This window comes from Amblyraja radiata, chromosome 5, assembly GCF_010909765.2.
Source record: "Amblyraja radiata isolate CabotCenter1 chromosome 5, sAmbRad1.1.pri, whole genome shotgun sequence".
Classification (NCBI taxonomy): domain Eukaryota; kingdom Metazoa; phylum Chordata; class Chondrichthyes; order Rajiformes; family Rajidae; genus Amblyraja; species Amblyraja radiata.
The window spans coordinates 103,819,633-103,833,727 of NC_045960.1; the positions used below are offsets into that span (position 1 = coordinate 103,819,633).

At 43.6% G+C, this 14,095-nt stretch overlaps 1 protein-coding gene across 2 annotated transcripts in view; it reads left to right on the forward strand.

Moving 5' to 3' along the window:
- Positions 1–14,095, forward strand: part of grik2 (glutamate ionotropic receptor kainate type subunit 2) — a 495,196-nt gene that overhangs the window by 193,155 nt on the left and 287,946 nt on the right. For both annotated transcript variants that reach the window (XM_033021917.1, XM_033021916.1), the window contains exons 3-4: positions 5,272–5,439; positions 7,004–7,261. In XM_033021917.1, coding sequence (XP_032877808.1) covers positions 5,272–5,439; positions 7,004–7,261 — 426 coding nt within the window. The remainder of the gene's footprint in view (positions 1–5,271; positions 5,440–7,003; positions 7,262–14,095) is intronic.

Consider the following 14,095-nt stretch of genomic DNA (forward strand, 5'->3'; position numbering starts at 1 on the left):
TTACATATAAGTTCATAAGTGATAGATGCAGGAAGATTGTTCCCGATGTTGGGGAAGTCCAGAACAAGGGGTCACAGTTTAAGGATAAGGGGGAAATCTTTTAGGACCGAGATGAGGAAAACTTTTTTCACACAGAGAGTGGTGAATCTCTGGAATTCTCTCCCGCAGAAGGTAGTTGAGGCCAGTTCATTGGCCATATTTAAGAGGGAGTTAGATGTGGCTAAAGGGATCAGGGGGTATGGAGAGAAGGCAGATACAGGATACTGAGTTGGATGATCAGCCATGATCATATTGAATGGCGGTGCAGGCTCGAAGGGCCGAATGGTCTACTCCTGCACCTATTTTCTATGTTTCTATGTTTCTATGTTTCTATAGGAGCAGAATTAGGGCATTCGACCCATCAAGCCTACTCTGCAATGCAACTCAATCCTATTCAATGCAATTTCTTGTTATGTAATTGGGATTGATTCTGGTGCTAATCTAATGTATCACAGACATATTAATTGTAGAAAGATCCTTATTGAGATAGAACAGTGATAAACTTAGTATTTATTAAAAAATATTGCCAATGTGTAGGTGATGCTTCCACTATGCTACTGCATTGTCCTGTGTCAAACAATATTGGCGCTTTCTGCAAGCAGCCAGATTGCAATCACGAAGGTACACAAAATTGCTGGGGAAACTCAGCGGGTGCAGCAGCATCTATGGAGCGAAGGAAATAGGCGACGTTTCGGGCCGAAACCCTTCTTCAGACTGATGGGGGGTGGGGGAAAGAAAGAAGGAAAAGGGGAGGAGGAGGAGGAGCTCGAGGGCGGGCGGATGGGAGGGTGGGTGTCGTACAGTTGGAGGGCAGGGGGGATCACAGAAGGTGTGCAGTTAGAGAGGAGGTTGTGAAACTGTCTCCGGAGAGAGGAGGAGAACGCAATCGCGAAGGTCCGTTTTCCACAACTGTTGTTACGGTCGCTTTCAAGAATGGTACAAATGTGCAACAGAAGGGGGAAGTCAAGCACCATATTAATCATATGTTAGCAGATAATGTAATTGGAGTTCATGCCAACCCATGGGCATCCTTAATTGTTTTGCTAAAGAGTGAAGGTGTCAGTGTGTGTTTATATTGAAGGCAGATAGCTAAGCCAAGTGACACACCGTGGCTCATTAACAAAAATGTATGACACGTTAAAGTTCTTCATAGATCACTGCTTTTTCTGACATTTGACTTTGTTGATGGTTATTGGCAAAATAAGTTGAACAAAACTGATGGTGTACATAAATTCCTGTCAAGTTCACATCTTTCATTAATTTGTTCTATATCTCTCCATATCACCGTCTATATCTCTCGTTTCTCTTTCCCCTGACTCTCCTTCTGAAGAAGAGTCCCGAAACATCGCCTATTCCTTTTCTCCAGAAATGCTGCCTGCCCCACTGAGTTACCCCAGTTTTCTGTGTCTGTCTTAAGTTAAAGTCATGTTTAGTTTAGTTTAGTTTAGAGATACAGCGCAGAAACAGACACTTTGGCCCACTGAGTCCGCGCCGACCAGGGTTCCCTGTACACTACTAGCATTATCCCTGCACACACTAGGGACAATTTCCTATTGTTACCGAAGCTAATTAATCTACAAACCTGTGCGTCTTTGGAGTGTGGGAGGAAAACGGAGCACCCGGAGAAAACCCACGTGGTCACAGGTGGAACGTTAAAACTCCATACAGACAGCACCCGTAGTCAGGATCGAATCAGGGTCTCTGACGCTGTAAGGCAATAACTCCACCGCTGCGCCACTGTGCCGCCTGTTCTCACAGTAACATTTTCACCATTAATTCTTCAGTATAAAGAATGCAGCTTTCCATTTGGATTCGATACTTTAGCTCGATTATTATGCATTAAATTGCACAAGACGTGGTGGTGAGGCCATGTTTGGCACATTGTGCTCGACTTTGATCATCCTGCCACCGGAAGGGTGAACATCTGGAAAGAGTGTAGAGAGGATTTACTAGGGTGTTGCCAGGACTCGAGGCTCTGAGCTATGGGGAGAGGTTGAGCAAGCAATGTCTTTATTCCTTGGAGCGCAGGAGGCTGAGGGGTGATTTTACAGAGCTGTATAAAATCATAAGGGGAATGCAAAGGGTGAATGCACAAAGTCTTATACCCATTGCAGACAGATCACGAACCAGTGGATATAGCTTTTAGGCGAGAGGGGAAAGATTGAATAGGAATCTGAGGGATTATGTTTTCACTGAGAGAGTGGTAGCTACCAGAGTAGGTAGTTAAATTAGGTACTAGAATAGCGTCTAAATGACAATTGGGCATCTAAATGGATAGGAAAGCTTTAGGGCAAGGGACAATAACTTGGGGTAAATTTACCTCCAGGGGGTAAATTTTGCCTACCCAGGGGATAAATTTGTTGATTCTGGATTTGTACATATTTTTTCTCATTGACCGACGGTGTTTGGTTCTGTTCATCATTAGTTATTCATAAATAAATGAAATAGCATTGTTATGTGCTATCAAAGTTGCCAGGGGTAAATGGGATGAAAAAGGTTGGGAACCTCTGGTTTAGGGAGATATGGGCTAAACACGGGCAAATAGGACTTGCTTAGATGGGGCGTCTTGCTGTGTAGAGCCGAGGGGGCTGTTCCCAGGCTGTATGCCTCTATGAAAACATTTACATGTTGTAAGCTTTGCCGGCCTTCAATATCATTGCTATTGACTATATTTCTGAGTGAATGAATACTTTATTGTCACATGTGCCAAGTCACTGTGAAATTCTTGGCTTGCATACCCAAGGTATACAAATAGTTGCCACATAAAGGGTACTATTAACATAAAGTTACAAAGTATCCCGCGCTGAATCCCCCTTAGTTCTTTCCCCCCCACCTTGTTCGTTCAAAGTCTGACTTTTCTTCATATTCAGCTGACCATTCTCCTGTTTTGACCTCCAAAACATATTCACTCACAAAAAACAATATATATTTTCAGTTTATGTTTTTCTACAGTCATTGGAGTGATACAGTGTGGAAACAGGCCATTCAGCACTGGCCAACATGTCCCATCTACACTAGTCACTTGCCTGCATTTGGTCCAGATTCCTCCAAACTTGTCCTGTCCATGTACCTGTCTGACATTTTCTTAAACGTTGGGATAGTCCCATCCTCAACTACCTCCTCTGGCACTCACCATCCTTTGTGTGAAAAGGTGACTGCTCAGATCCCTATTATGGAGTATGGAGAGAAGGCAGGTACAGGATACTGAGTTGGATGATCAGCCATGATCATATTGAATGGCGGTGCAGGCTCGAAGGGCCGAATGGCCTACTCCTGCACCTATTTTCTATGTTTCTATGTTTCTAAATCTTTTCCCCTTTGCCTTGAACTTATGTCCTCCGGTCCTCGATTCTCCTACTCTGGGAAAGAGGCTACACAATCTATTCCTCTCATGATTTTAGACAATAGACAATAGACAATAGCTGCAGGAGTAGGCCATTCGGCCCTTCGAGCCAGCACCGCCATTCAATGTGATCATGGCTGATCATCCCCAATCAGTACCCCGTTCCTGCCTTCTCCCCATATCCCTTGACTCCGCTATTTTTAAGAGCCCTATCTAGCTCTCTCTATAAGCATCCAGAGAACCTGCCTCCACCGCTTGTACACCTCTTATACACCTCTCTAAGATCACCCCTCATCCTCTATCTTCCATCACTTACCCTCTCTCAACTACACCTTGGGTTTTTGCACTCGTACTACAGTTATTAATTCATTCAATTTTTCAAACTGATATACTACCTGCGTGTATCACATTTACGGGCCTGTTAAACCACTGCAAGGAACAATTTAGGAACAAAGAACTGCAGATGCTGATTTACAGAAAAAAGCACTGGAATTACTAAGTAGGACAGGCAGCATCTCTGGAGAACATGGATAATTGATGCTTCAGATCGGAACCCTTCTTCAGACCCCGATCCATGTTCTCCAAGGATGCCAAAGATGTGCACAAAATGCTGGAGTAACTCAGCGGGACAGGCAACATCTCTGGAGAGAAGGAATGGGTGACGTTTCGGATTGAATCTCTTCTCAGTCTGAAAAAAGGGACTCGATTGAAGAAGGACCTTCAGCGAGTTGAAAATCACCCATTCCTTCTCTCGAGAGATTAATAATAATAATAATAATAATAATTTGTTTATAGGGACAGTGCATATTAATGAACATTTTGCATGTAAATATGCGAGATTGTAGCCAATCAGTAGCTAATTTCCGTCTCTAGTCCCAGGCAAAGGTAGGTGAAGTGTCTTGCCCAAGGACACAACGACAGTAAACACTCCAAGCAGGATTCGAACCGGCCACCTTCAGTTTGCCAGCCGAACACTTAGCCCATTGTGCCATCTGTCGTCCTTTTCTGCCTGTCCCGCTGATTTACTCCAGCATTTTGTGCAAATCTTTAGTGTAAACCTGCACATGGAAACGGAATCAAGGGATATGTGGACAAAGCAGGAACGGGGTACTGATTTTGGATGATCAGCCATGATCATATTGAATGGCAGTGCTGGTTCGAAGGGCTGAATGACCTACTCCTGCACCAATGTTTCTATGTTTCTATGCATCTGCATTTCTTTCCTACATTTCTCCAGGGAAGCTGTCTGACCTGCTGATTTACTTTTCTTTTCTGCAAGTAAGAATTTCATTGTTCAGTTGTCAGTACGTATAATGACACGGCCATCGTAGAGTCTGTTCTCACCTTCTCCACCCTGGTCTGGTTTGGCTCAGCCACCAAGCACGACACCTGGAGGCTGCAGCGAATCGTCCGATCAGCAGAGAAGGTTATTGGCTGCAACCCTCCCTCCAACTGTACACTGCAAGGGCCAGGAAGCGAGCGGGCAAGATCATCCCTGACACCTCTCACCCTGGCCACAAACTCTTTGAATCACTTCCATCTGGAAGGCGACTCCGGATTGTCAAAGCTGCCACAGCCAGACATAAAAACACTTTTTATCCACGAGTAGTTGCTCTACTCAACAGCCAAAAATCTGTAGCCTCCCTTTGATCTGGTATTTTGTTGGTTCACATGCTTGATCAATGGTGTTTTATCATTAATGTTTTTTTATTATTAATGTTTAGTGTTTTCTGAGTCATTCGTAACTGTCACTGTATGTCATGTTGTTACTTGTGGGCGGAGCACCAAGGCAAATTCCTTGTATGTGAATACTTGGCCAATAAACTTACTTACTTAAAGAACTATTTAAAGGACATAATTAAAGCACAACAATCTCTTTTCTGTTTCAGGAGGCATTTTTGAGTCGGTGGAAAAAAGCCCATCTGGGGCAGAGGAACTCGCCTTTAAATTTGCTTTAAATACAATCAACCGAAACAGGACTCTGTTGCCGAACACAACATTGACCTACGACATCCAAAGGATAAATATTTACGACAGTTTTGAGGCATCCAGAAAAGGTAAAGTGCTCCATACTTTCTCCGGATCATAAGACCTGGATAGATTTCCCTGAAATACTCAGGTATTAGTCGAAGTTTTAGTCAGCAAATGTTATTGAATAAAATGTACAGGAAGGAACTGCAGATTTAAACCGAAGATAAACACAAAAAGCTGGAGTAACTCAGCGGGACAGGCAGCATCTCTGGAGAGAAGGAATGGGTGACGTTTCGGGTCGAGACCCTTCTTCAAACTCGTTGGGGAAAAGGGAAACGAGAGACATAGACGATGATGTGGAGCGATAAAGAACAATGTATGAAAGATATGCAAAAAAGTTACGATGGTAAAGGAAATGAAATGCAGGCTATCTAAGAGCAAAATTTAATTTTGAAAGGACAAAGTACAACCTCATGGTATGAAAGAGTTGTGTCGCCTACTACACAACGGGATGAACTTACCTGCCATGATTAGTCCTGAACCTTCTCTCTTTCAGTTTTCTTTCCAGCAGCCCACCCCCCTCACCCCTACAATCAGTTGGAAGAAGTATCCCGATCCAAAACATTATAGAAAAGTAGAAAAATAGGTGCAGGAGTAGGCCATTCGGCCCTTCGAGCCAGCACCGCCATTCAATATGAACATGGCAGATCATCTAAAATCAGTAGGCCGTCCCTGTTATTTCCCCATATCCCTCGATTCCTTTCGCCCTAAGAGTTAAAACTAATTATTTCCCACGATGGACACAAAATGCTGGAGTAACTCAGTGGGTCAGGCAGCATATCTGGAGAGAAACATAGAAAATAGGTGCAGGAGTAGGCCATTCGGCCCTTCGAGCCTGCATGGCCATTCAATATGATCATGGCTGATCATCCAACTCAGTATCCTGTACCTGCCTTCTCTCCATACCCCCTGATCCCTTTAGCCACAAGGGCCACATCTAATTCCCTCTTAAATATAGCCAATGAACTGGCCTCAACTACCCTCTATGGCAGAGAGTTCCAGAGATTCACCACTCTCTGTGTGAAAAATGTTTTTCTCATCTCGGTCCTAAAAGACTTCCCCCTTATCCTTAAACTGTGACCCCTTGTTCTGGACTTCCCCAACATCGGGAACAATCTTCCTGCAATCTTCCTAGCCTGTCCAACCCCTTAAGAATTTTGTAAGTTTCTATAAGATCCCCCCTCAATCTTCTAAATTCTAGCGAGTACAAGCCGAGTCTATCCAGTCTTTCTTCATATGAAAGTCCTGACATCCCAAGAATCAGTTTGGTGAACCTTCTCTGTACTCCCTCTATGGCAAGAATGTCTTTCCTCAGATTAGGAGACCAAAACTGTACGCAATACTCCAGGTGTGGTCTCACCAAGACCCTGTACAACTGCAGCAGAACCTCCCTGCTCCTATACTCAAATGCTTTTGCTATGAAGTTCAGTTCAGTTACAGTGTATTATAGTACATTTACTATATATTTCTTTCGCCCTCCCATTCTGGATGGGCATGATGGGCCGATGGGCCTGTTGTTGTGTTTTACTATTCTAGTCTACTGGCGTTCCCTCGCCTCGTTATTGACATGATTATCCATCTCTTCTTCAGCTTGCGATCAGCTCTCTCTGGGAGTGGCGGCCATCTTTGGGCCTTCCCATAGTTCCTCAGCGAACGCAGTGCAGTCCATTTGCAACGCCCTTGGCGTCCCGCACATACAAACCCGGTGGAAGCATCAGGTCTCAGACAACAGGGATTCCTTCTACGTCAACCTGTACCCGGACTTCTCGTCCCTCAGTCAGGCCATCCTAGATCTGGTGCACTACTTCAAATGGAAAACTGTCACTGTAGTCTACGATGACAGCACAGGTATGTGTGTGTACACACAGAGTCCATAAGAACACTTAATAGTATGCATTTATGACATTGATTTCTATGTGTAGATATACGACGACACAGTGGCGCAGTGGTAGAGTTGCTGCCTTCCAGCTCCAAAGTCGTGGGTTCGAACCTGACCACGGGTGCCGCCTGAACGGAGTTTGTACATTTCATAGTTTTTAGTTTAGTTTAGTTTATTGTCACGTGTACCGAGGTACAATGATAAGCTTTTGTTGCGTGCGATCCAGTCAGCGGAAAGACTACATTTGATTACAATCTAGCCATCCACAGTGTTCAGATACATGATAAAGGGAATCCCTGTGATCGTGTGGGTTTTCTCCGAGTGCTGTGGTCTCCTCCCACATTCCACAGGCATGCAGGTTTGTAGATTGATTTCTGTAAATTGTCCCAGCGTATCTAGGATAGAACTAGCGTACGGGTGATGGTTGGTCACGTGGACTCAGTGGGCTGAAGGGCCTGTTTCCACGCTGCATCCCTAAACTAAACCATATAACCATATAACAATTACAGCACGGAAACAGGCCATCTCGGCCCTACAAGTCCGCGCCGAACAATTTTTTTCCCTTAGTCCCACCTGCCTGCACTCATACCATAACCCTCCGTTCCCTTCTCATCCATATGCCTATCCAATTTATTCTTAAATGATACCAACGAACCTGCCGCCACCACTTCCACTGGAAGCTCATTCCACACCGCTACCACTCTCTGAGTAAAGAAGTTCCCCCTCATGTTACCCCTAAACTTCTGTCCCTTAATTCTGAAGTCATGTCCTCTTGTTTGAATCTTCCCTATTCTCAAAGGGAAAAGCTTGATCACATCAACTCTGTCTATCCCTCTCATCATTTTAAAGACCTCTATCAAGTCCCCCCTTAACCTTCTGCGCTCCAGAGAATAAAGACCTAACTTATTCAACCTATCTCTGTAACTTAGTTGTTGAAACCCAGGCAACATTCTAGTAAATCTCCTCTGTACTCTCTCTATTCTGTTGACATCCTTCCTATAATTGGGCGACCAAAATTGTACACCATACTCCAGATTTGGTCTCACCAATGCCTTGTACAATTTTAACATTACATCCCAGCTTCTATACTCACCGGCTTCTAAACTAAATTATTCATCTTGGGTAAGCTTCGGTGAAATCTATGAAAGAGCCAAACTGCTGGATTTAACTCAGCGAGTCAAGCAGTATCACTGGAGAACATGGATAGATGATGTTTCGGCCCAGGGCCCTTCTTCAAAAGGATAAAATCTACAAAGAATTGAACATTTTGTTCTGAACACATCGTTGTTTTCTTTTCATGTATTTAGAAGTTTTGAAAGTTTTAATGTTCAAGAGTTCAAATGTATTCTTCGGAAATGAAACTATGGTGATTCATAGTTTGAGATCTTTACTTGTGTTCAGTGATACCAATCGACTTACAGTGCATTCAGAATATATTCAGACCCCTTCACTTTTTCCACATTTTGTTACGTTACAGCCTTATTTTCAAATGGATTAAAACATTTTTTTTTATCATCAATCTACACACAATACCCCAGAATGAAGAAGCGAAAACAGATGTTTAGAAATGTTTGCAAAGTATTTGATAAGGTCCCACGTAGGAGATTAGTGGGCAAAATTAGGGCACATAGTATTGGGGGTAGAGTGCTGACATGGATAGAAAATTGGTTGGCAGACAGGAAACAAAGAGTAGGGATTAATGGGTCCCTTTCAGAATGGCAGGCAGCGATTAGTGGGGTACCGCAAGGCTCAGTGCTGGGACCGCAGCTACTTATAATATACAGTATATTAATGATTTAGATGAAGAGTTTACAAGTAACATTGCAATCGTAAATTTGTATTGTAAACATTGTAAATTTGCAGATGACACAAAGCAGGGTGGCAGTGTGATCTGAGGAGGATGCAGGGTGACTTGGGTGAGTGCGCAGATGCATGGCAGATGCAGTTTAATGTGGGTAAAAGTGAGGTTATCTACTTAGTAGCAAAACACAGGAAGGAAGATTATTACCTAAATGGTGTCAAGTTGGGAAAAGGGGAAGTACAATGGGATCTGGGGGTCCTTGTTCATCAGTCAATGGAAGTATGCATGCAGGTACAGCAGGCAGTGAAGAAAGCAAATGGCATGTTGGCCTTCATAACAAGAGGAGTTGAGTATCGGAGCAAAGATGTCTTTCTGCAGTTGTACAGGGCCCTAGTGAGACCACAGCTGGAGTATTGTTTGCAGTTTTGGTCTCCAGATTTGTGGAAGAACATTCTTGCTATTGAGGGAGTGCAGCGTAGGTTCACAAGGTTAATTCCCAGGATGGAGGGACTGTCATATGCTGAGAGAATGGAGCAGCTGGGCTTGTATACTCTGGAATTTAGAAGGATGAGAGGGTGATCTTATTGAAACAGTATTAAAGGTTTGGACATGCTAGAGGCAGGAGACATGTTCCCGATGTTGGGGGAGTCCAGAACCAGGGGCCACAGTTTAAGAATAAGGGATAAATCATTTAGAATGGAGATGAGGAAACACCTTTTCACACAGAGGGTTGTGAGTGTGGAATTCTCTGCCTCAAAGGGTGGTGGAGGCAGGTTCTCTGGATACTTTCAAGAGAGAGCTAGATAGGGCTCTTGAAGATAGCGGAGTCAGGGGATATGGGGAGAAGGCAGGAACGGGGCACTGATTGTGGATGATCAGCCATGATCACAATGAATGGTGGTGCTGGCTTGTAGGGCCGAATGGCCTACTCCTGCCCCTTTGCTATGACACTCAAATTTGAGCTTGGGTTCGTCCTGTTTCCATTGATTATCCTTGAAATGTTTCTACGACTTGATTGGAGTCCACCAGTGGTAAATTAAATTGATTGGACATGATTTGGGACCTGACTATATAAGGTCTCACACTTGACAGTGAATATCAGAGCAAAAACAAGCCATGAAGATGAAGGAATTGTCCGTAGACCTCCGACCAAACTGAGCAATCGGGAGAGAAGGGCCTTGGTCAGGGAGGTGACCAAGAACCCGATGGTCACTCTGACAGAGCTCCAGAGTTCCTCTGTGGAGATGGGAGAACCTTCCAGAAGGACAACTATATCTGCAGCACTCCACCAAGCAGGCATTTATGGTAGAGTGGCCAGACGGAAGCCACTCCTCAGTAAAAGGCACATGACAGCCCACTTGGAGTTTGCCAAAAGGCACCGAGAGAACTCTAAAGAATGAAACCAAAATTGAAACCAAGATTGAAACCAAGATTGAACTCTTTGGCCTGAATGCCAAGCATCACGTCTTGAGGAAACCAAGCACCGCTCATCACCTGGCCAATACCATACCTATGGTGAAGCATGGTGCTGGCAGCATCATGCTGTGGGGATGTTTTTCAGTGGCAGTAACTAAGAGAATAGTCAGGATCGAGGGAAAGATGAACGGAGCAAAGTACAGTGAGACCCTTGATGAAAACCTGCTCTAGAACATTCAGGACCTCAGACTGGGGCGGAGGTTCACCTTCCAACAGGATAACGACCCTAAGCACACAGCCAAGACAACGTGGGAGTGGTTTTGTGACAAGTCTGTGAATGTCCAGCCCAGCCGGAACCCGATCCAACCCGATCGAAAACCCTTGAACCCGATCGAACATCTCTGGAAGGACATGAAAATAGCTGTGCATCGACGCTCCACATTCAACCTGACAGAGCTTGAGAGGATCTGCAGAGAAGAATGGGATAAATTACCCAAATACAGGTGTGCCAAGCTTGTAGCGTTATACCCAAGACTTGAGGCTGTAATTGCTGCCAAAGGTGCCTCAACAAAGGACTGAGTAAAGGGTCTGAATACTTATGTAACTGTAATATTTCAGTTATTTCTTTTTAATTACTTTGCAAAAATTTCTAAACACTTATTTTCGCTTCTTCATTCTGGGGTATTGTGTGTAGATTGATGGTAAAAGATCAGCCATGACTGAATGGTGAAGTAGACTTACAATAGGTACAGGAGTAGGCCATTCGGCCCTTCGAGCCAGCACCGCCATTCAATGTGATCATGGCTGATCATCCACAATCAGTACCCCGTTCCTGCCTTCTCCCCATATCCCCTGACTCCGCTAACTTTAAGAGCCCTATCCAGTTCTCTTTTGAAAGTATCCAGAGAACCGGCCTGAGGCAGAGAATTACACAGACTCACAACTCTCTGTGAGAAACTTGATGGGCCGAATGGCCTAATTCTGCTCTGAGAACCTGCTTCTTCTTTCGTGTCAATCTTCCATGTTTCAAATGTTGACCTCGCTGTCATCGTCCGTCCAGAAAAGGACGCAAACTTCCGGCGACAATCAGTGGGAGCCGTCACTTGTCGCAATAGATGACGGTGGTAGCAGAATTAGCTCGAGATACTTCCAGTTTCCAGCCCTACGACGTGGACGCTTCTGCTTTGGGGCCTCTTAGAACCTATGAACATTTCCCAAGTACTTCCCCTCTCTGTGATGAACGTCAATTTCAAGAAGCCAACGTTTGTAACGTATAAAAACGCAACATTTTTGGACGAACATTTTCAAAATTATCTCTTAAGTTATCGATAATCAATTGGACCCAGATCCAAAATTAATAATATTAGGATAATCAGAACATACCACAATCCTTACGAAAAGCCAGAGACACTTTCATGATTACAGTTTAATAACTGCAAAAAAATTAATACTTAAATTTTGGAAAAAAAACAGCAACCCCCACAATTAAAATGTGGGTTACGGAAATGACCGAGACCTTGCATTTGGAAAAAAATAAGATTTGTCTTAATTGACAAACCAGACTATTTTTTTAAAATATGGTCTCCATTTATTGATTTTTTTTAAAGTAGACTGGTTTAACACAAAATTAAAGTCACAACTTGAGTTTCGGGTTGGATGAACAACTATACTCAACATCTCCTGGATCTATCTCCACAATCTTTATATTTGTAATCTCCTTTCTTTCTTGCTTTTTATTTCTTTCTATTAGTTTACAGTTTCTCTTATCTCTTTCTTTCCCTATTTCTTTTCTTTAAATAAAAATTGAAGTTATGTGAGAACTCTGTAACCAGTTTGTCGTTTATTATCATTAGTACATATGCTTTTTAATTTTAAAAAAAAGAACCTATGAACATATTTATACTCTGCCCCTCTTGCCTTCAACCTAAGTCCTCTATTCCTTGACAGTTCCACCCTGGGAACAAGGTTCTTACATTCCTACCCCGGGGAAAAGATACTGCTTCTCATGTGGTAGTTTAGATTGAGCACACTTACAGTACTTCACTTTCTCATTTACAACGAATGGCGGAACAGACTCGATGGGCCGAATGGCCTAATTCTGTTCCCGCGTCTTATGGTCTAACACACACAGGGATGTTTTCCGATGTCTTACTTGATTTTATTTCCGCGTCCACTTGCGGAGGAGCTGTCAGGTAACCAAATCATTCAGTCACACGTTGCCTTGAAGTAAAATACTTTGGTGAAGTTTAGGGTTTTTGAAAATCACTTATTATAATAATATTATGAAAATCCACACACCCCGTCTCCCACGCATTGTGCAGAATGTATTGTGTATTGAAACAGTGGTGACATAAGATTTACGTTCTTTTCAAAGACCAACTCTTGCAGAATGTGTATATAGTTTGTGCCACAAAGCGGATAACATTATGAGGAAGGAGTGTTGCATAACCCGCTTGCAACATCTTGTTGACCTCAAGCGATGTACTGGTTGCCATGGGCAACCCAATGATCTGACAGACTGAAATAAAATCAGAAAACGATGAACCTGTCAAAAACCATCTGTGGGAAAAAGGAGCAGAAGTTAATGTTGACCATTCATCAGAAGAAGGAACAGTTTGAGAGGAGAAAGAGTGAACATAGAACATAGAACGGAACAATACATCATAGCAACAGGCCCTTCGGCCCACAATGTCCATGTCGAACATAATGCCACGATAAACTAATCCTCTCTCCCTGCATGTGATCCATATTGCTCCACACCCTGCATATTCATGTCTTTAGACTTTACTTTAGAGATACGGCACGGAAACAGGCCCTTCGGCCCATCGAGTCAGCACCAACCAGTGATTACCTCGTACACCAGCATTATCCTACACGCTAGGGTCAATTTACAATATTTACAGAAGCCAACTAACCTACAAACCTGCACATCTTTGGAATGTGTTTCAGTTCAGTTTAATTTATTTTAGTTTAGAGATACAGCGAGTCCCAGCCGACCAGTGATCACCTGCGCACTCGTTCTATCCGACGCACCAGTAACAATCTACGGTAGCTAACACGCCTACAAACCTGTCTGTGGGAGGAAACCGGAGAAGACCCACGCAGTCATGAGGAGAATGTACAAACTCTGTACAGACAACACCCGTAGTCAAGATCGAACCCCGGTCTCTACTGTTGTAGGGCAGCAACTCTGTCGCTGCGCCACTGTGCCACCCCAGAAGACTCTTAAACACCTCTATCATATCTGCCTCCACCCTCTCTCTCTCTGTCAATGTGATTCGGACACCAACCACTCTCTGTGTGTGAAAAAGAAACCTGCCCTGCTCATCTCTTTTACCTCTTTCACCTTAAATATACGCCTTCTCATGGTTGACATTTCCGCCCTGGGAAAAAGGTTCTGGATGTAGGCATTATTTATGCCTCTCATGATTTCATACATTTCTACCAGGTCCCTTCTCTGTCTCCAACGTTCTAGAGAAAACACTCCAGTATTCCACAACATCTCCTTACTGTATCTACACTGTACCACTCTATGACTCCATTATACATGGATACAATCAAGCTATCCACAGTGCACAGATACAGG